Below are 25932 nucleotides of genomic sequence, written 5' to 3'. Positions count from 1 at the left end.
GATTGGAATTTGTTACAAAAAACACTAAGATTGGATAAATGTATCTCTCTCACTGCCTTTAAAAGGCTTTCTTTTCTTTTACTGATACTTTCAAATCTTTTACTTCTGTTTGATTTGATTAATTATTCAATCTTCTTCGTGTCTTTGTGTTTTTGTTCGCCCACCCACCTCCTTCTCCCCTACAAGTGTCTTCTGACCCTTGCCAGACTGTCATTGTCAATTTGTTCTTAATGTCTTCTCTGGTAAAATAAAGGTAAAATAAAAAACTAAAACACTGACCTGTTGTTTCCTGCTCAGACCGACAGCATCGAGCAGGCGGCGGAGGACCCCGGCCAGGAGGAGGTGGTGCAGCAGTGCATGGCTAACCAGGGCTGGCTGGAGAGTCTCTTCAACTCCTTCATGGAACTACTGGGCCTCAGCGCCAAGGCCTGAAGGAGGACCACAGCCCCACCCTCCAGACTCACACGCCCACCTGCAGTGTTAAGTAGACGGTGGCGAAGAAAAAGAGTCAGACTACAGAGACCGTGTGGATGCTGGGAGAGGCTCCAGCATGAACAGCCACTGTGGGTTTGTTTAACTTTGAACGTGTTTGTTTTCTTATTGAATCCATGTTAAAGTTCCTCTGATTTCAAGACGGAGGCTCGTGAACTATGTGAATGTGATGGATTTTCCTCAGACCACGAGGTCAGTGTTACAGAAGAGACTTGCAGAATATTAACACACACAGACACACACAAACACACGCACACACACACACGCACGCACACACACACACACAAACACACACACACACACACATGCGCTGTCTATAAGTATGTATTGATAACTATGGTTTGTATAATTTATACAAGGACATTTTTAAAATGACTGTCTTCAGATGAGATTGTTTGCCGTTATTATTTTTGAAAAATGCTTTAAAGGGGTGAACATGAAATGACCCAGGCGACAGGTGAGACCAGAGCGGAGTGAGACCGAGGTCAGGTTCAGGACTATGTGATAGTCTCTTGGTTCTACCTGCCTCACTGAGACTGAGATGTATTTAAACTAAGCTGTGTTCTGTTTGTTCTTCAAAAGACGAGAGGAGATGTCATGGCTGTAATGACGAGGAGGGAAAAAATAAATCGACTTCCTGAGAGGAAGTGTGAGGAGAAATGATCCAAAAGCATCAATGTCAGTGTTTAATGTGAGTCATTTTTATCTGTTTGTTGTGGACTGATATTTCCTATGATTTGATGTGTACATATTGTACAGTTACTTCATTCTCTAGTTCCCAGTTGCTCTTCTGTACATGAAATTCCTGTATTTGACATAATGAAATAAAACTGTTCAAATGACAAACGTGATGATGAATAAACGACCTTGTGCTAAAGTCATTTCACTAAAGTGTGAGAATACATGAGGATGTGGATGTGCACTAAAGAGTTTGATCATTTTAGCAGCTTGCATCTGAAGGCCCAGGCTTTTTTCTCCACAACCCGTTTAAAATATACATGAATGAAAATAAGTAAATCTGATAAACAGACAGAAATCTACTCTGCTAACAAACCAGGACCTTACCGCAACTAACCGACCTGACAACATGAGACAGGAGGGAGACACATACACTGACTGATCTGTGTTTAAGCAGGCTCCACCCTCAGACACCTCTTTAAAAGCTGACATTGATAAACTTTGGGAGAAGGGATGATGTTGTTCTAACTGGGCTGAGACTGGGGCACTGTGGTCTAGCTAGCTATTTGAAAGTCATAGGTAAGCATACAGGTGCAGTGTGGAAATGTGGAGACAGCCCAACATGTTTTATTCTCATATAACAAACAAGTGGCAACCTCCAAGGGTGAAAAATTAATCCAACACAGAAGTGAAGAAATCTTCAGTTCCTCTAATGGCCACTAGAGTCTGGCTCCAACAGTGAGTCAGTCCCCATAGACTCCCATGTTAAAATGTCCAACTTTGCAGCAGAAATAAACATGTTTACAGCCTGGTACAAAAACAGTTTTGGTCTCTAGAGATAATTTCCTCCTTCGTGGCACCTGTTTATATAACTCACCTGTTTACATTTTATTAAGGCTTAAAGTTATGTAGAATTGAGGGCGTGGCCTCTTTGAGTGACAGGTGGGTGAGCGTATGCTTGTCACAAATAGGCATTCACCAAAGTCTCAGCTCAACACACGCCCCTCCTCTTTCACCATTTTGGGATTAGCTGGGAGCTAGGGGGCGGAGTCAGGCCCTGCCAAGATGCCCGAGTGGCTCATTCTGAGCTTCAACACCTCTCTTTAGAAACCTGTGGGTGACGTTGCAGAGGCTACATCCATCTTTATTTACAGTCTATGGTCACAAATTCAACAGTTATTTAGGGAGTTGGCAGATCTGGGTCTCTATTCTTTTTCTCTCAAATCTATTTTTTCATCTGAAGCAAATTTTGACAGAATGACAGAAACAATGTAACCCAACTGTGTGTCAAAATTTGAAGGTAAACTAACTGTGACTGCAAAGAAAACTACGACTGTGGTGATGCTGTGGCAAGGAGCAGAGTGAGTGTGGAACAGCTCACACTGTGAAGAACAGAGGAGCAGCAGTGACCTCCTCAGAGACACAGGAGCAGGACAGACAGGGAATAAACCAACCTGTTGGTATCAACCTGCTCAGGATGTTTTCTCACCCTCTGCTGAAGCTTAGCTCAGCTACAGCACCTGTGCAGGTGAGGAGTGCAGACTGTAGTGCGGATGGCTGGAGTAAATCCAGGGCTTAGAGAGGGAGGGGGGAGTGAGGGAGGGAGGGAAGGTGAGGGGCAAGAAGAGAAATGAGATTACACATCCATTACTTGATCAGAGTGAAGACGAGAGGAGCTGTCAGAGTCTGAGTATACTTCTCTTTACTCCATCAACAGGTGAGTTTATACCGGAGCTCTCTACAGGAAGTGCTCTGTTTTCATCAGTGCTTTACTGCCTGGTGTATGTTGTTAAAATCAACTGAAACTGTTGAGCTGTGTGGGAGAAAAATGCACTGGTTATAGATGTAAATGACCTCTGCTGAGAAATTAGTCAGACGTTCATTGTATTCTGTATGGGAGGTAACTGTGTAACTATATACCCTCATTTCCCAGTGTGTCATATCATGTATGTTTTTAGATCCCCCGAGAAGCTCAGCTTTGGAAAGGGTCTGTGAGTTTGTAAGCAACTGGGAAAAACATTAAAACTCAGACACCAGAGAGCAGTCTGGCCTTGTGGTGATCTGATGACTGTCGTTCTCTGTCATGGTCGTGTCATGACATTTTAAAACCTTTTCAGCTGCTGTGGAGAGTTTGTGTTCAAACTGGTTAATATTTGTTTCAGTGGAGACTTTTATTATATGTTTTTCACACCTGTCATCTTACTGATTACTTCCAGTGATATTTTTCCGCATGTTGGATATATTATTGATATCTCTTTAGTTATTATTATTATTATTTAACTATCAAAACACAGATGCTTCACACTAACAGATGTGGTACTCTGTGTGCTGTCCTCTTCAGACATGGTTCCAGATGTGGAGAGGATCATTGAGAGCATCATCCGAGGAGACCAAGATACTGTTTGGCTCCTCCTGGACGGCTACAACACCCAGGTCACTCACAGTTGCCATGACTACTGCATCAGTTTGTAACTAGAACTATATTCATGTTCGTAACCATGGAAACAGTCTGTGTCAGTACTAAACTCTTTTTGCTTAAAGGGTAGAATCCTCTTTGTGGAGGAAAACGAGTGGATCTGATTGGCTGAATGACATGGTCTGAGATAATAGTTCAGTTGTGGAGGCTGTGCTCACTTCACTGTTCAATCTCTGATTGGTGCTCTTCTTCTTCTGTCTCTCGTCACACTCTGTGCTGCTCCATTAGTACTGACATCAATTTGCCAAAGCTATATGACTTATTATTGAACAATTAGACTTTAATGAGGAAAAAAAATGGATCATTAATTAACAAGACAACGGTATAATTCATTGAACATATGAAGGAGGAGACAGACGTCAGCCCAGAGAGTTCATGGTAGGTTTTATCCAGATGTGGTCAGGTCTACACTCAGCTGTGTGCTGAAGGGTTTCTGGACTGTTGTGGAGGAAGTCACATTCATGGTCCACCAGTGAGGAAGTCTCTGTTTTCTGTTTCTTCTTCATCACCTGGTTTTTGTAGCAGCATGCTGGGAAACCATCAGAGGCCTGAGGCCTGTCAACAGTCTCAGTTAAGCCTGGGTTTACCTGTCCAGGTACGAGCTCGCTCATGTGAAAGAGGAAGAGTTTTTAATTATAAGCAACATCATCAGAATCATGAATTGATACTGATACTGTTACTGATACCTGCAGGAGAATTCAGTTATAGTGATGTCATAAAGTGAAATTCAACAAGGTGAAACGTAACAACATGATCACATGACTAGAATAAAGGAGAAACACAAGAAATCCTTTCTAATTATTAAAGTCAGACTAAGGATATATGGTAAATAAGTTTCTTACTCAGTATTTTCTCTTCAGTCAGTGAACAAACTGTTATGAACATGTGAAGCAGATAAAACAGTTAAAGTTCATGTCAGACTGTTTCTGCTGCAGAGAGGAGAGAAAGAAAAGAGAAGTAGTTGATGTCTGATGAGTCAGTCTGACTGAAATGTTCATTCATAATGATGGAAATATTGAACAGTGTGTGGATCATTGTTGGTTTAGTTTTTATTTCTCTTCATGTTGTTCTGAGCTGCAGTGATGAAGAGGAGAGTAAAAGCTTCATCACTGTCAGGAATCCTGTCCATTAAAGAATCTGTGTTCAGGCCAAATGAAGCTAGAATAGTTATTACGTAGTTATTTAGTGATAAACTCACCTCTGTTTGTTAGAGGCTCTGTTTTAAAACCAGAGTAACACATGGAAAGACTCAAACAGCAAAACCATCCACTGATTTATAAAATTTCTACTGGCAGTTACCATGGTGATTTACCCAGGTAAGGACTGAACCACCATTGTGGGACTGAAAACCCAGAGTTAAACCTGAAGTTACCTCGATAACCTCAGTATCTGGTGTAAATCTGCACTTTGACCCCTTGGACTGGACCTGGACTCTGTTGCAGCCTGTGGCCCCAGGTCCCTGTGGTAAATGTGTCCAGGTGGAGATCAGTCACTGCATGTGTTCTAATTCCTTACTGTAGGTTTTCAACATGAGTGTGTCCTCGGTAGAGAAGTGACGACCGATGAGCTACTTTAATGATCAGCTTCCTGTTTGTTGGGTTGTCGGCGAATCTCAGAGTTACTGACTGTCTTGCAGCTTTTGATCTGTTGACTGACTGACCAGCCGATCTGCTGTTCCTCTGTTTCTCCTCAGTATGCAGACTGCTTCTTTTTCAACACTGAGGTTCAGGAGAGGAAAAAGGTCAGTACTTCCTGCCTCTGTCTACTCCATCATTCCTCTTGTTGTTTGTACATCAGTGTCTGTCTCATCCCGTCCCGGTATATGTCCCTCCCTCTGAGTGGTCTGGCTCCCAGCCTGCCTTCACTCATACTGACGCTGTCACTCTGATCCAGCTCTGATTAGAAACACCTGCTGGAGGTTTTTCCTTTTATGTTCACCATCTGTATCTGACATCGGTATCCAGCCTTCACTGCATTAAAAATATTGATCCTTAAATCATTAGATTGTCATTATGTAATTGATTCTTGCAGCAAAAACACATTCTCACTTTACTGAGCCCTGATCTGAGTCACAGCAGAGTGGATCAGCCTGTCAGAGTCCTCACAGACTTTGAGTCTGTGCAGACATGTGTTTATCATACACTTATTGAAAACAACAGAGTTCACTGCCACTGACAGTTTCCATCCCCAGACTGCTCTGAGGTCTCGTCTCCACGGCAACACTTCTCTACAGTGAGACATCCAGCTGACTGTACAATATGTTCAATCACAAACACATGATGTTCAGTATCTCATCCAAAGACACTTTGACATGCGGACTGGAGGAGCTGGGAATCAAACCACCAATCAGAAGGTTTGATTCCTGCTCTTCCTCCTGAGCGTCACTGCTCCTCACTGTGAGTGGCTCTGCTGTTGAAGTGAATGACAGTGTATGGGCGTCAGGAAAACAAAAGTGCTGCTGAGGGTGTGGTCTCCACAGGCTCCACCCAGTCTACAACAGGTCCAAGCTGGAGCTGGTTAAGATCTTTAACCAGTTATTTGGCTTTAAATCCTCACTGTGTTTATATTATAATGAATGAAGCTCAGTCACATCATGTCTGAGCTGTGGAGTACACCTGTTACTGTGCTCTGTCATCAGTTCACAGTCTGAACACAGGTTGTAGTGTGGATGCTTGTATCCAGGTCCTTAGTGACACCACGTATATGTAAATACAAAAGACGCACAAACCATCACATCCAGATCAGCTGTTCGGCTGACATCAGAGGCGAGGGTGCTTCAGGTGAGGAGGAGGGACGTCTCACTTCTGTCTGACTACAACAGAGATTCACGCTGGGCTCCACTCCACTGAGACTGATTGTGAAGCTGTTGTCTGACCTTTGACCCCAGATGATGTTTAACTGCAGAGTCTCAACATGATACCCCCCCCCAATCTAAAACCTGATGTGTCTATAATGCTTTTCACTGCTCTTTTCCACACATGCATCTCTGTCCCTGCTGATGGACAAACTGACTGCAGCAACAACAACTGGAAGAGGTGAGAGACACAGAGAGACAGAGAGAGGGAGAGAGATAGAGTCAGAGAAAGACAGACAGAGAGAAAGAGGGAGAGAGAGAGAGAGAGGGAGAGAGAGAGAGAGCTGACCACGAGTTCCCTCTGTATTAGATTAATCTGTGAAAAGGCTTACATTGCTTAGTCACACCTGGTGTGTGTGTGTGTGTGTGTGTGTATGTGTGTGTGTGTGTGTGTGTGTTTCCACACTGATTGTGTAACAGTGTCCATCTGTATGTCCAAAGCTCCTCGGACTCTTCATGACTCAGCAGCCCATTGACCTTGACCCTGTAGAGATCCTAAAGCTACGCTACGCTAGCTAGCTAACCCTGAGCAGAGAACCTGAGACAGTCAGGAGCTTCAGTCATCTGTGAAGTGACAGGTTTATAAATGAGTAGATAATAAGTGACACAGGTGTGTTGTGAAATTATCACACCGGAATGACTTTTGAGAAATGAATTGTTAATCATGACAATACAATTATTAATTACACTTTTTTCTGTTGATTACACACAATGCTCAGTGCACAATGCAACACAATTATTGGCCTGTATCAACTTACATTGTTGCCACACATTTTATGAACAGTTGCTTTCTGCACAGGACAGATTATGATCATTGATTTATGATCATTGATAATTCAACAGTGTAGTTTTTACCTTTTGCATAGCAACGTTTGCAGCAGGCACTTCTTTCTATAACCACATGACATCAGAGGGCAGTGGCCCCTCCCATCAGTCTCTTCTTTGATCTATTTAAAGTGGACACTGTTTGACAGAATGAGATCCAACGTTAACAAGAAGAGAGCTGCTGTAAAGACTTTATTTCTACCTCTGAATGTCATTAATATCATTAATGTCATTTCTATTAATTGGTTTATGTTGGTTGGTCAATATGTTACAGAGGAAAGAGCTGGTCTGTCATCGTTACGACTTAAAGAGACAGTCACAGAGACATTAGGTGTTTGTACTGAGTTTAAGGAGTTCAAAGAAGAATAATTACTGTGATTATTATTTGTGTGTTTGTCTTATTCAGTTACTGTGGGTGAATTTAAAGAGTCGGTTCTGTTAGTGTCAGGGTCCTGCTGCTCCAAGAGCAGCAGCTGGTGACAGTGGTGAGAAAAGACTTCCTTTAGAGGAAGAGACCTGGAAGAGACCCAGACCCAGGGTGGGTGAGAGAGAGAGAGAGAGAGAGAGAGAGAGAGAGAGAGAGAGAGAGAGGGAGAGAGAGAGATAGAGAGCGATAGAGAGAGGGAGAGAGAGGGAGAGACAGACAGAGAGAGAGAGAGAGAGAGGGTAGAGGAAAAGACCACCATGTATTATTAATAATAGTGATAGCAGTGACAGTAACAGTAACAATAATAATGTTAATGCTAACTTTAGTGTTACTATATGAGTAATAATGAGAGCTAATAACAGTGATGATTATTATTAATTAGAGTAAATCCAGCAGCAGCTGTTGAACAGGATCATGGGGCAGTAGATCCAGACTCTACAGCTCTGGAGGTGGGAGGACCTGCAGAGAGGAACAGGAGGAGAGAAAGAAAGAGAGGAGGGGGGCAGGAAGGAGAGAGAGAGAGAGAAGGGAGAGAGAGAGCCTGAGCACACAGCCTGAGCCTCATGTGCTTGAGGGAGAAAACAAACAGAATGATGCAGTGATTTTCAGAAAGGTGATATTTGAACACCAAGATACAGGAAGTGATTCCATGTTACTGTGATCATGCCATCCCATAATAAACCCTCTGTGAAAGGTTGGTCAAAATGAGCAGATCAGTACTTTGGTTCAGGACTGAGGAACATCTGAGTAACATCTGTCTTTCTGTCTCAGTTCAGGAAGAACAAAGTGAGGGACCACCCTCCTGACTCTGACTCTGAAACGGACTCAGAAGATGATGAGGAACCTGATCTTCTCCTGCGGCAGGTAGGACCATGATTTGTGTGTCCAAGTGTGTGTGTACTATAAAAGGTTTTATAGTGTTGCATGTGTTCCTGTTGTGAACGTGTGTACTTTATATCCCTCTTTGTTTTCTTCTCCTCTCCAACGTCATGAACCTATAACTGTTGTCCCTCCAGCGTCTGGCCACGGCCCTGCTGAGCTTCATCAGCTCTCAACTCCAGCCTGCAGTGTTACGGGTTTGCCTTCATACCCTGCGTATCTTGTCCCGTGACCGGCGGGCCCTGGGGCCCATGGTCACTGATAGCGCTCTCCTCACCTTGGCTCACCTGGGAGGCATCAGCTTACAGCAGCAGGAGGAGGAGGAGGAAGAGGAGGAACAGGCTGAGGATCAGTTAGCCAGAACACACAGTCAGATGAAGAGAGGAGCAGCATGTAGCTGTGAGGAGGCTGAGGAAGAGGATGCTACACCTTCAGCTGTTAGCTCTGTGCTAACACCTCCTGCCCCTGCAGCTGAGGCTGCCTCCACAAACGGCTCAGTCCATCAGTGTTACAAGTGGAGAGAAGATGGTGTTCCTGTGGTGCTCCCCCGAGGGAAGAAAGACACCTGGGAGGAGAACAGTGAGGAGGAGGAGAAGGAGGAAGATGGAGAGGTCTGCAGGAAGGAGGCCATGAAAGTCTTGTGTAATGTCGTCTACAACAGCCCCAGGGCTCAGGAGAGGGCCAGCACACTCAGGTGACACTCATATTCTCATCATATTCTATCATGTAATAACATAGAAGAAACCTTTTTGTGTTCCTGAGATATCGCGTTCACAAGGCCAAAACCATTTTGTGAGGTCACTGTGACCTTCACCTTTGACCTCAGGTTCATCAGTTCGTCATTGAGTCCAAGTGAATGTTCCGTCAAGGCGTTACTGGGATATCATGTACATGAGAATGGCACCTTAGACGGACAACCTGAAAACAATATGCCTCCAGCTCTGACTGTCACCAGTGGAGGCAGAACTAGAATTATAGTATTATTTTAGTATTAGAGTATTATTTTAATTATTCAGTTACATTTCAATTATTTCCGCATTCTTTATACCAAAACAGTGTTTCAGAACATGCTCACCAGCTGCCTCTCCTCCTCCTCTGAAGGCTTCTGCAGGGCCTGTGGCAGAGTGTGAAGCGGGGTGTGTGGAGCGGGCCGTCCTCCGGGGGTCAGTTCTACAAGCTGAGGCTGCTCTTCCTGCTGACGGCTCTGAGGCCGGAGCTCCGGCTGCAGCTGCAGCAGGTGAGAGCTTTCACACCTGTGGACGCCGCACATAGAGGTTGTTTTCTTCTGATAACAGAATCATAGTTCTGTCATCCTCATCATTACCTCTGATTCTCTGATGATGAATGGATAGAACATGGTTCTGATGTGCTGATGATCCGTGCTCTGCCTGTGATATACTCTGTGATGATGTTTGTCTCCTCAGGAGCGTGGAGTGTCAGTGCTCACCAGCGCCCTGGAGCAGTGCCTGGCTGTGAGGTGGGGCGAGGGGTACGAGGTGCTCAGTGACCGCACATCTCCGCCCATCTCCAAGGAGACGTCCCAAGAGGTCATTGAGATCCTCAAGACCCTCTTCAACATCGCTCACACATACTACAGGCAGGAGCCAGATGAGGTGAGAACTCACAGATCCACCACACTACCCCAGCTGGACTGATCAGCTGATTCATTCATTAGTGGTCTGCTGCTCATTCACCTTTTGTTCTGTAAAGTCATTACATGAGCGAGGAAAACTCGTCAGTTTAGAGACTGGTTGATAATTGGCCCCTGGATGAGTTTAACCACAGCAGGTGTCAAATCAGGTTGGAAAAGCTGCAAGTGATGAATTAACAATATTAATTATGGGAGGTGGACAAAAGCTGAGGAGGAAGGTGTTTGGTTTATAAACTGACAACAGCTTAGACAATGATTCAAGAGATTTAGTCTCTTGAGTCGATTCAACACAGACAGAACATACTGCACTACTGATTCTGTAGCTGGAGATAGAAACCAAAAGCATCAATAAGAGCCAGAAAGGATCACAGGCCTCATTCAGCTGAATATTGAATTAGAATCTCAACAGAATGAGGAACAGGGTCTGAGATAGAGTCTCTGTGTTCTTCTAGAAACTGTGAGTACAGGTCAGGTGGTCTATAGAGAATGGTCTGTTGACCTAGGCAAAGTCAATTACAGCTGATGGAGAAGGTTTTAACACAACAGCCTTAAAAGTGTTAAAGCTAATATAAAGTTTAGGAGGTTAAATTGAAAGTAGACCACGCCCCCATCTTAATTATTCAGCCAGGTAACACGGACAGCGGTAAACTTAAGATTCATTTAACAGTAACAAACGTTTGGTTTAAGCCATGTTTCATATCAACCAATCACATCCAGTTGTATTCTGAAGACTCAGATGATTTATCCGGAGATAATAATAAGGTGTATAAAGCCAAGTTTGAGTGTTCGAGTAAAGTTTCAGTCTGTAGCGCTGAGAGTAAATTAGGTATTCATTAGAATAAAGTGTCTTTTTTACATTATTAGTAGAAACTTGTCTGATGTTTCTTATTCTAAAAGAAACATAAAAAGTGTTTTCGAAGGGATGAGACCAGACTCCTGTACTTTGAAGCAGGATTTGAGATTACTGAGGTAACTAGCTGCAAAAACAGTCAAACACTTTTGAGTTTGTTCAACCTAAATTCACCTGCTGCCTTAAAACTGTGAGTTAACTGAACTGAGGTTGGAGAGTTTTAGTAACAGACAGATTCTCCCTTCTTGTGCATGTCTCAATCTAAAGAGTTCGTTCTTCATTTGACTTGAGGAACTTACAGCTGCAGCTGTTAAAGCGTCTTAGAACCAGAGTCAGTACAGAGACCACAGACAGCGCTGCATTCAGGGGGTCAGGACTGGACAGTACTCACCTTCATCATGGTTCACGTTGTTTGTTGAAAAGACACAACTGTGATTTACCTTCACATGTGTTAAAGACACAGCAGGATATCACCACGTCTGAGAGTTTAACTCTCAAACAGAGCATGATGGGAAATCTGTCAGTCTGTTGATTTGTTTCTTTAAACTCGATTTGACGAGTTGAGTGAATTTCAGCAGTTGATTCATTCACCTCAGAAAAACTGAACTCAGATCAGCTCATATTTAAAGTTCTAAGCGTAGTTGGTTCCACTAACCTCCTAAGTTTCACAGTGTACACTTCCCATAATGCAACAGTCTGTCATTAGACCCTCTGTGTCTGCTACATGCTCACAGCCCTGGTTTAACAGCCTCTGTTGTTCAACCTGTTGTTCCACACTGACGGCCTGATGACATCACTACAACATCCATGTTACCATGACAACTAAACTGACCTTTGTGAGTGAAATGCTCCGTTAACAGTGGCGGGCTGTGTTGTCTACAGGAGGATGCTGCTCTGTATCGCCACCTAGCAGCCGTGCTGCGCCACTGCCTGCTGCTGTCATGTGATGGAGAGGACACACTGGAGGAGCTTCAAGGGTCAGATCGCTGCTTTAAACATGACTCCTCTTAAACTGACCATGTCGTCTGCAGCACTGTGCAACTGGTTTAGGCTCTTTAGATGTTTAGACTCTTCTTCATCATCATCATCACCATCAGGAGGCGTCTGATTGGTCCAGGTTAATCCTGCAGCAGGACAATGAGTCCAAACACATAGCCAGAGTCATAAGGAACAGGGAGTCCTGCAGTCCCCACAGAGACCTGGTCCCAGGAGTCAGTCTGGATCACATGAAAAGACAGAGACACTGAGACAGAAGAACTGAGGCAGGTTCTCCACGATGCCGGAACAACCTACCTGACAAGAACCTGTAGAACTGAGCAGGTGTACCAAGGAGAACTGGAGCTGGTTTGAAGCAAATACTGATCTGATTCATGTTTGTTCCTCTCTATTGAACTTTGGACGAAGTTCATTGAGAAAAAAAAAAATTCTTCATGGCTTTATTTTTTATTTTTAGAGCCTAAAACTGCTGCACAGTGCTGTGTCCACCTGATTTCAGAGTGTAACTGTTCCCAGACCAGCCCATAGAGTAGATGAGTATTCAGCCTGACAGTACAGATGATGTGTTTCTCTCCACAGACACACAGTAAACATCCTGTCAGCTCTGCCGCTCACCTGTCTGGACGTCCTGATATCTGTGCGTGTGGACCAGGCGTCCCACAGGTGTGAGGGGGTCAACATGGACTGTGTCCACACCCTGCTGCTGTTCATGGACAGACGCCTGAACAGGGCAAGTGTTGAAGTAAACACACGTGTGTGTGTTGTGATACCTGGTGTCATCACCTGAAGGATTTATACTCAACACCTTCACCAAAATATCTATTAACTAAAATAGTTACACCGTTACAGCATTTTAAAAATCGAATTAGACTAATTAGACATAAATACAAATATGCAGTGACATTGTGAATAAATAGGCTTTTCACAGAATAAGATGTAAAAACTACAGCAGCTTCCTTTGTTTGATACCAAAATAATTAAATGACATTACTTCATTAGAACACATAATAAAATTCTCACTAATAAACAGGCAACTACTATTTTATTGAAGCCTGTGAATTAAGATCTGAATTTATCTGTGACTCTCTCCTCCTGGAGAATCTGGGCTCCCTCAGTGTGTCCACGCTCATTTGTCTGTGACGACCATATGGACAGAAACTGGACTTACTTACTTTATCACAGCTGCTATAGCCACATACTGAAGTAGTAAGTCAGTCAGTTGTCATATGAATAAGTATAATGATAATTCGATTCGATTCACGTCCTGACTTCATCAGATGAGCCCCTGACATCAGAGAGATCAGGGTGTAGAGGCAGGAGAAGAACAGAGCTCTCACACAAAGTCAGTCAGTAAAAGTCCCATCATGCATCTGCACACAGCAGTTCTGTATTCTCTATTCTGTCATTTACACCGGACTGTTACTGCAGCTGCTGTAGCTTTTATTCACATCTTCATCATGTTATTAAAAACAGCGGCAGGTCTAAAGAAAGAGAGAGATGTATCCTCAGTGATTTATTACTTTTAAAGCCACAGGGAAATATCTCACTCTGTTCACTAGTTTTAGTCATTGCGTATTTTATTATCAGTCATTCATCAGCTGGTTACACACTGAAGGTGTCGTCTTGTAGATTCTGTTTAAACAGTCTTACTTATGGTGGCCCTGAGAGCTCAACACACTGAGATAACACATGCAAACAGGCACAACACAAAGTCATTCAGAAAAACACCTTCATCAGTCTGACAACACATGAACTCCCATCACCTTTTCTATGGTTATGAAAAAATCAAATCCTCCTGAAGTCAAACCGGAGAAAACAGTCATGTATGTTAATGTGCTCCTCCACAGAGTCAGAAGCTGAAGGAGAAACTGACCCCTGTTCTGAACCTGCTGACCGAGAGCTCACGGGTTCACAGAGAGACGCGTCACTACTTACGACAGAAGGTCACTTGTTCTTTTCAAATGTCGTCATGTAAACTTCCATCAAATATGTTGAGCATTATTTATTTATTTATATTTTGAGATGATTACATGATTACTGGTAAAGGAAACTGGATTTGAGTCCGAGCTCAGTTCCGGTCCGATCTGTGCTGTCATACTCGTTCCTGGATGTCATCATGTTTGTGGCCTTGTGGTGCAAGAAAGCTGAAAACCTTAACATCAGAGTGACTCTTTATCTTCGACCTCAGATCTTACCTCCGCTGAGGGACGTAGCCATCCGACCTGAGCAGGACACCACACTGAGAGGCCAGCTGGTCCGCCTCATGACCCACGTCGACACGGACCTGAAGGACTGCGCTGCTGAGCTGCTGTTTGTGCTCTGCAAGGAGGACGGTACGCTCACTGTTCACGACAGAAACCCTGTGTTCGACAGATACTGAGGAAAAATTATAGAGACACAAGAATTAACAAAGAAATGCATATAGACTGTGACAACTACGACTGTACGGTTTTCAGATATGTGTCTCACAGACTGCTGATCTGATTCCAGAGGTTGTTTTAATTAAACCGAATAAAATACTATCTACAATGCAGATCTATACTAACTGGACTCAGTCATAGTCTTATCTTGGCCTATTGGCAGTGACGGGTCAGACTGTGGTTAAAGCCGCTCTGATGGAAGCTCTTATGGTCTGTTCAGTGAAGTCAGTTCAACACGATGGAATATGGTGGCCCAGAGAGCTCAACACACTGCAACTTAACAAAACACACGCATACAGACAAAACACAGAAAAAACATCTCCATCAATTTGACAACACATGCGCTTTGTAACTTTTGAAGTTACAAGCATTGAACAACAAGTGCAGAGGGATGTATGGAATGTTTGCAGCACATGTCAAACTGATGAAGATGTTTTCTGGTGTTTTGTTTATTTGCATGTGTTTTGTTAAGTTGCGGCATGTTGAGCTCTCAGGGCCACCGTACTGAATCCCTGTAAAACAGCTTTAAGGAAAAGTTAAGTGAACGACTTCACACGTAAAGAGAACCCAGCAGTGAAGTCTGCATGTTGTGTCCCCTCACAGTCAGCCGCTTTGTCAAATACACGGGTTACGGCAACGCTGCGGGGCTGCTGGCAGCTCGGGGGCTGCTGAACGGCAGAAGGAACTCGGGCGCCAGCTTGTACGCCGCCCAGTACTCCAGCGACTCGGACTCGGACACAGAGGAGTACCGGGAGGCCAGAGCCAGGATTAACCTGGTGACTGGACGGGTGGAGGCGGAGCAGCCGGATCCAATGGAGGGCATGACAGAGGAGGAGAAGGAGGAGGAGGCTTTGCGCCTCATCAGCATGATCAACAGACTGTCACAGTGAGTGTGGAATTATGGTGTTTACAATGTGGGATGAATGGTGTTTGGAGGCTGAGAGAGAAACTAATCGCCACTGTGTCTCCCTGCCGCCCGTCCAGAGACCAGATCATCCAGCCGGTGGGTGTGACAGTAGAGGGGAGGCTGGCTCCACTCTGGGGCCAGATGAGGGGCTCCACACTGGAAGAAGAAGAAGATGAAGAGGAGGACGTGGAGTTGATGCCAGAGTGGAGGAAGGACAGACAGATGGAATAGAAACCACCAGTTGCTTGTAGTGCACTGATTTTTTTCCTTCTACATTCTATAAAGCAACAGAGAGATACTGTTAGAGCGGACGCTGCATCATATGACTGCATGCATAATTCACATTCACATTGTTTTCAATGGACATGTTACAACAGTAAGGATGGCCAGCCTAGACTGTGTGAGCTGTCATGTACTGACCTGAGATCAACCTAGTGTAGAAGAAACACTTGATTCCATGATGTATTCAGTGTGTGAGGGAAGGCGAGTGGAAAAGTGAAGACGATAAATGTGAACGACATTTTGTCAGTGAGCAGCATTTATGTTGTTAATGATATTTTCGTAGCAAAACACCTGAGCGCCTCTTCAAAGGAGTTTGTCTTTATAGAAGTTTTTTCAGGGAGAACTGTGTAAAGAGTTGTGAGCTTGTAGATTTTTTTTTCTCATGCAAAGACAAATAAAAATGAAAACTTTCTCAAATGCAGCATCGCAGCCTCTCAAATCCTGTTCACATTTCATAAACTCTCACATTCAGGAGGCACGGTGAGTTTATTTCTATAGCACCATTCAGACACGAGGCAATTCAAAGAGCTTTACAGAGCCACGGAAATACATTAACAATAGAACATTAAGATTACATTAGTATAGCATCTAAAAACAATAGAAACAAATTGAATGAAAATAGAAATATTTGAATAAGTCATATCAAGATTGCATAAAATCAGGAAGGTGACTTAGGACACCATTTTAAAAGATGTGCTGCAGTGATATGAGACATTAAAAACAAACAAATGCACAAAATCAAAAAGAACTGCAAAGTATTGTTCCAACTGGGTCAGAGTTATTCATCTACCAAACACATGATGGTCTGGAACAAGACAAGACCAGACTCTGCCAACATCAGTCATAAGTTTACTAAATATAAGTCAAGTGACAACAGCCTCATTCACAATTTGTAACAAAAGAAATTAAAAAAGCAGGAACCAACAAAGAAAAAAAAACCCTGAGTCTTTGATACAATCAGAAGACCCTGGACATTATAAATAACTCACATTGTCCATCAGGCAGGATATAGAGATCCATCCATCACTGTATTCAAATACAGGTGGTCCAGATACCATCAGCTCCAAAGTCCAAATTACACATCATCAAACATTTATACAGTAACATTGAAGCCAGATCACAGTGGGAGGCTGCAAAAAAGGTGGTTTAAGGTCAGTGGAGAGAAGCCAGTTGTTTGTGAGAGCTGTGATTTAGATTATGAGTGTTCAGATTCACAGGGAAACCAGAGGGACAGGAAGACCTGATTGTGATTCCATAGACGACCACAGAGGTCCCTCATGTGGTGATGAATTACATTCACTTAAATATCTGCTGACCAATGTAAATGTAGAAAACTGAGCAGATGCAGCCCGGCCTCGCACAGACGTCATCAGTATAAATGGTTTCCACTCTATTCAAAATAAAGGTACAAATAAGACATTTAAAAATGATTGTGTAGATGTGTTTTGTCAGACTGTTTGTGCATTGTTTCATTTTCGTCACAGTCTAATGATTGTTATTATGGAGCGGAGTAGAAAAGTGCACATTGACGAAATGTCTCGTATGTGCTCGTGGCTCTTCGGCCATCGGCTGCTGCCGTGGCCTGTGTCCATGTTTAATGAGGGATTGACTCAGATTGCCAAATCCAGACTGACATAATCAGTTTAGACACCAGCCGCCTCAGTGTCAGAGCTGATCTGTGGATTATATCCTCTGCAGTCGCAGTCCCACACTTTGCAAACAGACACTTTTAACAAATTGGGCCTGATTCAATCAGAATATTTGCCTGATAGAAGCAGGAGTTGGTGATGCCAGATGGAGAGCCAGGAAGAAACCACGACAGGAAATGGCGAGGAGGAGTGCCAGATACAGAATGGGGAAAGTGAAGAGCAGCAGGAGGAGGAGGGAGGGGAGACGGATGAAGATATGGTGGTCGATGGAGGCATGGAGGATTGGAACGGGTTTATGTCAGGGGGGGCTGCACTGGGTGAAGCAGAGGAAGGGGAGGTGGTGGATGAATGGACACCAGGTGAACCAGTAACCCCGCAACATGTCTTAAGGCTGAACAGTTACACTAAGGGTGAGTCAGCTTTATACAACCGGTTCCTCAGCATGTGAAACATCAGATAGATAGATATAAGGATCTGAGTGTTTTTACACAGAGCATTCAGGAAGTATTCAGACCCTTCACTTCGTTCACATGTTGCAGCCTGTTGCTAAAGTCAATCTACACACAAACCCAATAATAACAAAGTCAAAACTGAATTTTAGATTTTTTTTGCAAATGTATTAAAAAGTAAAAACTGAAATATCACATTGACATAAGTATTCAGACACTTTACTGTGACTCTGTTAATGTAGCTCAGGTTCCTCCATTTCTCTGCATCATCTCTGAGATGTTTCTCCACCTTGACTGGAGTCCACCTGTGGTGAACTCAGCTGATTGGACGTGATGTGTAAAAGACACACACCTGTCTATATCAGGCCTCACAGCTGACAAACAGATCAGAGCAGAAACCATGAGGAGGAAGGAGCTGCTGCAGAGCTCAGAGACAGGACTGTGTCCAGGCTCAGAAACATTTCTGCTGCACTGAAGGTTCCTGAGAAGAACAGCGGTCTCCATCATTCTGACATGAAGAAGTCTGGAACCACCAGGACTCCTCTAGAGCTGGACCTGGACTAACTGAGACATCAGGGAGAAGAGAGGAGACCAAGAACCTGATGGTCTCTCTGAGCTGCACAGCTCCTGTGTGGAGATGGAGAAACTTCCAGAAGGATGATCAGCTCTCAGCATCATGTCTGGAGGAAACAGCTCAGTCCTGATCTCATCAGACCAGAGAATCTGGTTTCTCTCAGTCTCAGAGTCCTTTAGCTGCTTTTGGTCTGGACACTGACACAAAGCCCAAAACGGTGGAGAGCTGCTCTCCCTGTTCACTGAACACAATTATAGATTCATAGATATAGATTGTAAACTCTGGCTGTTTGAAACCACAACACTAATGTATGACCCTGTTGCTACTAACATGAACTCACCGTAGCCTATATGTAACATATCTACCAAGTTAAACACATGAATCATCTTTTTACTCTCTCGTTGTTATCATAGTCTGTTTCCTTCTCACATGCTCAGTCCGTCTGGACTGGACTCTCTGACCTTGTCACTCTTGTGTTAGTGGATACAGCAGGCTCTGGCCTCTCTCTCAGGTGTGCCTCAGGTGTGACCAGGAGCTGTCTCCCTGGTGTGTCTAAATCATATGAGTATATGGGCTGTGTCGTCCTCAGTGAAGTGAGGACAGAGTTTCGGTACAGTTACATTTGACAGTGCAAACCTTTCTCCTGGTGTTTCCTGCTCCCTGAAAGCTTAAAGATCTTGTCTTTGTGTGTGGAGGTGGGTGGGGAAATCAGGACAGGTGTCAGCTGTGCTGCTGAGCTCCTGTGGGTCAGGGCTGTGGCTCTGTAGGCCGACGCAGGTTTTTATTTTGAATGAAATGACCGTTCTGACTTCTTATCTGGGGTATTTTCCAACCTGGGCAAATTAATGGCAGGAGAAAAACCCAGCATGTTGAAAACTGTTGTAGAGTCTGTGACAGCTCATGATGAGTTCAAGAACTTCAGGGTTTCTGTCTTAGATGTAAGAAATGTGTTTCAGACATGGCTAAAGTCTTGAAATCTGCACTAACCCTGTGTACTTGATGTAACCTCACCCAGTTAACTCCTTCAGTGGCAGCTAATGATGAACATTTACTCATTAGCTCTGATTTCAAACACTGGCTGAGTGTTTATTCACAACTAGAGTTTTTGTCGTGTTTTTTTATTTATTCTAATGTGTGCTGTGGTGGTTTTTTTTAAATGGTGCTGGTGGTATTGTATTGTATTGATCATAATTCAGGGCTGAGCCACAAGTCTCCACTGACCTCAGATCTCCTGATCCTGTAGCCATGTCGTCCACAAGCTCATTTCAAAGTCAAGCCGTCTCAGTGGTGTGTTTGTGATGTGTTCTATGTTTCATTCTTGACACTTGTCCTCATCAAACTAGTGGTTTTTTGTGTTGTGGGATTCTCTGTCAGGGTGAATCATCTCTGACATCAGGTGTTCTTCCTCTGTGTTTAACCATACTCAAGGTAACAACGGTTAGGGTGTGCTCAGCCTGCTCTTCTTCTTCTCTCAGTATCCTTATATTTACATTAACATTCACGTTACAGTCAAATTAACATTCACATTTTACATTTTACATTTTACATTCACATTCACATGATCATCATTACTGTGAATTATGGGATACTAAGATAATCTCACCTGTGCAGCTTCTTTAATTCAATGCAATATAAAGTATACGTCAATTGTGAAGAGGTGAATTTTCAGCTGTTGTTGGTTGGATGTGTGGCAGAGTACCTGTGTTCTCCAGAGGACAACATCTACAACGTGAACTTCTCCCGCTTCAAGATCAGGGACCTGAGCAGTGGAGCAGTCATCCTGGACATCAAGAAACACCGTCCAACAGGTATTTTTCACCTTTTTCCTCTCACATTTGAGGCTGCTAAAGTCTGTGATACTCGGATAACAACCTGATTAGCTCTGTTCACTGGAAAGCTATATTATCTGAGGCTGAACTTTAACATGCATCTTTACACAGGACAATGTGAGTATCGTTTTCACATGGACTGGACAACGTGTGACTCTAGCCTTTAAGTAAAAAGAGCTGACGACAACTCACACACTGATTACGAGGAACGATATCTCGTGTAAAATGTTCATATTTCATTCAGTAGGTGTTGATGCACATGAGGTCAGAGGTTCACAAAATACACCGTGATTAATTCTCCAGGGACAATAAATATTAATGACAAATTTCATCAAAATCCAGCCACTAGTATTGAAGATCATTTCTCATGGAACAGATCTGTTAAAGCGAAGGTCAGAGAGTCATCATTAGAAATCATCCTCTGGGGATTATAAATATTCATAAACTGTGACGGGAATGTACCTGCATGGAGATATTTCTGTCACAGCATGGGCGGTCGATGGTTTTGTCAGTCAGTAGTACAGTAATGTTTACTGCTGTGGAGCCAAGTAGGGCTTCCTTGGACAGCGAATCTCTAGCTGTCGTCACTGTCAGAGATGAGCCTGTTCTCATGATGTGTGACCTCTGACCTCTCCTCAGTGGATGGTTCATCAATGGTTTCTGTAATGTTTTAATGTTAATGTTGAGAGTGGAGTCAGTGTGGGTCTGTTGCTGCAGGAGGGTTCAAACATGGCTTCAGCCATCTTTATCTACAGCACAAACTCAACACTGAAGCCCAGTGGGAACCAGTAGCAGTGCTGTGCAGATGTAAGACAGCTGCTGAATGTTGCAGGACTACGAACTCTACAATGCTTATATGACAGTGGAGCATCATGGTCATAATCATCTTTGTCATCGCCTCTTTTCTTCTTTTTCTTTTTCTTTTCTGCAGAAATTCAAGACGTCATTGAACTTGATACAAGCAGATTCATCAGGTACTACTTCTCCCCTGCCTTCCTGACCCTCAGGGAGATAGGAGCCACGTAAGTCCAACATATTTTATTCTGTTGGATGAACTGCTGTGACTGACCGTGTGAATGCAGGAACCATCCTTTACATCCCCAGATGTTGTTGGTGATGGAAAATCTCAAGAAGAAACAGACTCATCTAATTTAATCTATTGATTTTCTTTACCTGAACATGAATTGTCCATGTTGTCCATGTCAATCAACATGAAATGGAAACGTATGTTAAATATTATATGTTAAATATACATAAACACGTTGTGTCTGAAGTCAGTGTGAACACTACCGCTCACTAACCTGATATTACGTTATGATGTAATGCGCCTGTCAGTGCCTAAACATAACCAGGAAAAAGTTTAATCAGGCTGTACTCACTCAAATTAGCAAATTGGATATTTTTGTGTCCCTAAAAATGAACAGGAATCCCAACATTAAATATATTTATATTTCCACAAACTAAGTTGTGCTGACTGTCTGGATAAAAGCAGACAATTTGTGTTGATGTACACAAAATCAATAGATTCAAACCTCTTGTTTACCTGAAAAAAAAACTGTTGTGAGACCAGTTTGTATACACCACACATGTTACCTGACCCAGAGACATATCCACAGCAACTAGTTACATTTACAGAGGTTTTTAGCTCTTACTTCAGGTCTTCTGACACAAAAATCTAAGTTTAGTACACATGTAATTAGTACTCATATATAGTAATAACTACTGAGTTGTTACTGAGTAATATAACTGAGTACTGATGTAATAGAAACTGTCAGAAACTGACAAACTGGCTTATGGTTCTGTTCAGACTCTCACAGCTGCTGGTTCAGGTTAAAGATCCTGGTTTGATTTAATACAGAAAAGGTTCACAACCTGTTTATTTACATTCAACCTGAACCTCCATCTTTCACTGACCTTAATCAAAGAGCTTTTGTTGACAGCTGTTGACAGACAGGCCTCTGGATGTGAACCTGGTCTCTGAGATGTGAACCTGATCTCTGGATGTGAACCTGGTCTCTGAGATGTGAACCTGGTCTCTGGATGTGAACCTGGTCTCTGAGATGTGAACCTGGTCTCTGGATGTGAACCTGGTCTCTGGATGTGAACCTGATTTCTGAGATGTGAACCTGGTCTCTGGATGTGAACCTGGTCTCTGGATGTGAACCTGGTCTCTGGATATGAACCTGGTCTCTGGACGTGAACCTGGTCTCTCAGATGGCAGAGATTATATTTCATATAAAACTGATTTGCTGTTGTATAGAAATGTGATTTCTAGAAGACAGAGCTGCAGGAAGAAATCTTCACTCCTGCTTCAACCTAATATCTATTCAAAGTCACTGCGGCACACATGATTTACATTAGTCGTTATGACTGTGAAGCATGTTTGAACCCAATGCAGGTGTTGTTACTCAGAGCTGATTGGTCGGTCGCCTGTCCCTCAGGTTGGAGTTCACAGTGGGCAGCAGGGCTCTGAACCGCTTCCGTCTGATCGAGAGACACTTCTTCAGAAACCTCCTGCTCAAGACCTTTGACTTTGAGATCGGCTTCTGCATCCCACACAGCAGGAACACCTGTGAGCACATCTACTGCTTACCTGACCTGGATCCAGACACAGGTACGACTCACACTAACAGACACACACAAACCAGTCCCACCATCATGCAGGTAAACATGAAAACCTTGTTTATATGCAAAGCAGCGCTCTCTAGAAGTATTAATGGTGATGGGAGGGGGAAACCAACATTATTAGTTTTTACTTTGTTCTCCCCCCCTCGACAGAGAAATGATGTTAAAAGCACCAACATCTTAAAATCATATGATAATCATATATATCAATGTAAGTACTGACAGGAAGTGGAACTAGTGGTTGTCAGAATAAAGGCCTCATGATGTTCCATTGTCTGAAGGATGATAAAAACTGTTGCTGTGTCTCAATTCAGAGGCCGCATCCTTCAGAGGACTCGGTGTGGTCTTTAATAACCACGGTAGACTGTGAAGGCCAAACCGATCGACCAAAACGTTCTAACCCTAACCCGGTCTACTGAGGATTTCCGCTGTGCGTCACCAGCCGCTCCTGCCATTACCGCTGCGTCGCAAAGCGGGGCTCCTGTTGCCTAGCAACCTTGACACCATGTAACTTTTTTTTCACAAAAACTTGAGGTTTTAGGGCCAATGGTTTTAGCAGTCGTACTGTTAGCTGTTGAACTGAGCTGAAAACCAATACTTACATTTAACAATGTAATCCTCAGGCTCTCTGTCAGTGTCGTTTGCTTTCATTACCATTGTGCAATGAATCTTGGGATAGGTTGGGCCATGAAGGATCCACCCATTGGATCCGTCTTGGCCCAGGAAAAGGAGGACGCATTCCTCGGGCCATTTGAAGGAGCCTTTGAAAAGGGACAGTCTAGTCACGCCGCTGTGATGCAGACGCAGCCGCTGAAGGATGAGACCCCTGAATCGGGACACAGCTTGTGTGTTAAAGTGCAGCTGTTTTAGTGTAGAATCGGTATCGTGTCTTCCATCTCACCACAACGACCTCCTGCCGACCTTCTCTCTCTCTTGCTGTGTCCAGTGGAGGAGATGATCGCCAACCCGTTTGAGACACGCTCGGATAGTTTTTACTTTGTCAACAACAAGCTGATCATGCATCACAAAGCCGAGTACTCCTTCAGCCCGCAAACAGAGACGGACACGTCCAGCGAGTAGAGACACACAGGTCTTCGTACTGACTCACGCTCTACCTGCTCTGTGCAAAGGGTTTGACCGGACACAGAGAAAATCTCCACCCAGTTTCTGCTGAGGGACAAACCATGAACAAGAGAAACATGAATACTGTTACTGACACTCTCATCCAGCTTACTTAGACCTCATCATTAATGTGTGTAGTTAATAAATCATATGTACAGTTACTTGTTGTGTCCATTGCATCAACACTTCTTTGCCTTTCTGTCGATGAAATTCAGCGACTCTGTCCTTCACACCCAAAGACATATGAAAATCTTTTCAGTGATGTCACCCAGTTTAGGCCACGCCCCTCTATGAAAACATGTAAAAACAGAAACCAGCCCTCGTCATTCTTCAGTCTTTAACATCGTCACCCATAATTCATAGGCCCACAGTGGCAGATGTGGTGATGTTGGATTTCAGTGTATTTTGTGAAGTGAGCATATTGAAGCTAAAGTGTTGAGTTGCTCTTTAGATGTTTTACACAGAATGTTTTTATATAAATGCAAACACATTAGAGTTTAGATACAGTACATACACAATGACAGAACATTACTGACCTAACAGTGTAATATAAGCTCTGAACTAAAGACACTGAGTCTGACTCAATGCAGATGATGTGTGACACATTGTGCACAAATGTTTGTTTGATGTTTTAATCTCAGAGTTTAGTTTTGTACATGTAATAATGTTAATGCTGAAAAGGAAGCAGAAGATTCTGATCATGTATTTTGTTTTTATTGTTATGGTTACTACTGTCAGCAGAGAGATGAAGTCCTGATGTAAAATGAACAAACTCATTAAAAAAGTGCGAAACTGATATTGACGTATGTGAATGCGTTATGACTCCTTCATTCATGTCTCCTATAGAGAGAGCAAAAGTAGAAAATAGAGTTTAGCAGTAAGTAGTTTATGGTGGTTTGGGAGGAGGGGTTGTGTCACCAAGCTTCATCACTTCATTGCAGTTAAACAGGAGTCAGAGCACCAGAGGATCTATTTTATGTCAGTGTGCCTAACTAAACATAGTGACTCAGGAACATGTGACCAAGAACAGAACAGAACCGAACAGAACAGAACATGGGGGAAGGACATTGAGGTGATGCACACTTATAAATACCTAGGTGTGCACCTGGAGAGTAAACAGGACTGGTCCCTAAACACAGATGCCATCTACCTGAAGGAGCAGAGCCGGCTCTTTTTCCTCAGGAGGCTCAGGTCCTTTGACGTCTGCAGTGAAATGCTGCACATGTTTTATCAGTCAGTGGTGACCAGTGTACTCTTTAATGCTGCAGTCTGCTGGGGCAGCAGCACGTCCAACATGAAGAGACTGGGTCTGTGCTTGGCAGGAGTCTGGACTCACTCAGGACTGTTGTGGAGAGCTGCATGCAATGTAAGATGGAGGCCATCTTGGACAATTCCAACCATCCTCTCCACAACATTCTGGCAGGACAGAGAAGCAGCTACAGCTGCAGCAAATGTCTCATCTCACTGCGCTGCAGAACAGAGAGGTTCAGGAGATCCTTTGTTACCACTGCCATCAGGCTATCCTTCTATCTATCTATCTATCTATCTATCTATCTATCTATCTATCTATCTATCTATCTATCTATCTATCTATCTATCTATCTATCTATCTACCTATCTACCTATCTACCTATCTATCTATCTATCTATCTATCTGTAACATTACATAACATAACATAGGCATAGCATAACAATACAACATAAGAAACCATGCATATTGTAATAACATAACATAACATAACAGAACATAACATAACATAACATAACATAACATAACATAACATAACATAACATAACATAACATAACATAACATAACATAACATAACATAACATTGACAATAATAAAAGCAATTACTTTTTTCACTTTTAAGGTTTTATTTGAAATAAGTCAATATTTCCAATGAAAGGAGTAAAAATCAATGAAACATTTAAAACTGAACAACAAC

The 25932-nt window shown here is 43.2% G+C and overlaps 4 protein-coding genes across 4 annotated transcripts in view; all 4 read left to right on the top strand.

The window, feature by feature from the left end:
- Positions 1–1373, top strand: part of prr12b (proline rich 12b) — a 33431-nt gene extending 32058 nt beyond the window's left edge. The window contains exon 16 of the mRNA XM_056400650.1: positions 298–1373. Within this exon, the coding sequence (XP_056256625.1) occupies positions 298–432 (135 nt within the window). The 3' untranslated portion in view covers positions 433–1373. The remainder of the gene's footprint in view (positions 1–297) is intronic.
- nosip (nitric oxide synthase interacting protein) overlaps positions 1–25932 on the top strand; it is a 70884-nt gene that overhangs the window by 4962 nt on the left and 39990 nt on the right. The window lies entirely within an intron of this gene.
- si:ch211-195b15.7 (synembryn-A) lies at positions 2823–16158 on the top strand. The gene is made up of 14 exons (XM_056400664.1): positions 2823–2887; positions 3512–3603; positions 5340–5387; positions 6664–6681; positions 8524–8616; positions 8769–9325; positions 9733–9868; positions 10056–10244; positions 12015–12109; positions 12708–12858; positions 13976–14071; positions 14317–14461; positions 15152–15434; positions 15533–16158. Exons 2-14 carry the CDS (start codon positions 3514–3516, stop codon positions 15684–15686), a joined length of 2055 nt encoding a protein of 684 aa, XP_056256639.1. The 5' UTR covers positions 2823–2887; positions 3512–3513; the 3' UTR covers positions 15687–16158.
- Positions 17532–23943, top strand: unc119.2 (unc-119 lipid binding chaperone B homolog 2). The gene is made up of 5 exons (XM_056400742.1): positions 17532–17796; positions 20104–20217; positions 21170–21260; positions 22680–22852; positions 23810–23943. Exons 1-5 carry the CDS (start codon positions 17532–17534, stop codon positions 23941–23943), a joined length of 777 nt encoding a protein of 258 aa, XP_056256717.1.

Source organism: Seriola aureovittata, chromosome 17 (assembly GCF_021018895.1).
Source record: "Seriola aureovittata isolate HTS-2021-v1 ecotype China chromosome 17, ASM2101889v1, whole genome shotgun sequence".
Lineage (NCBI taxonomy): Eukaryota > Metazoa > Chordata > Actinopteri > Carangiformes > Carangidae > Seriola > Seriola aureovittata.
Note: the sequence above shows the minus strand (reverse complement) of the source record. Positions and strands in the feature narration are given on the sequence as shown.

Coding starts and splice junctions, on each gene's coding strand:
- si:ch211-195b15.7 (XM_056400664.1), top strand. CDS start 3,514: ATGGTTCCAGATGTGGAGAGGATCATTGAGAGCATCATCCGAGGAGAC. Junction 8,617..8,768: donor CTGATCTTCTCCTGCGGCAG/GTAGGACCATGA, acceptor TTGTCCCTCCAG/CGTCTGGCCACGGCCCTGCT. Junction 9,869..10,055: donor TCCGGCTGCAGCTGCAGCAG/GTGAGAGCTTTC, acceptor TTGTCTCCTCAG/GAGCGTGGAGTGTCAGTGCT.
- unc119.2 (XM_056400742.1), top strand. CDS start 17,532: ATGGAGAGCCAGGAAGAAACCACGACAGGAAATGGCGAGGAGGAGTGC. Junction 17,797..20,103: donor GCTGAACAGTTACACTAAGG/GTGAGTCAGCTT, acceptor GATGTGTGGCAG/AGTACCTGTGTTCTCCAGAG. Junction 22,853..23,809: donor TGACCTGGATCCAGACACAG/GTACGACTCACA, acceptor TGCTGTGTCCAG/TGGAGGAGATGATCGCCAAC.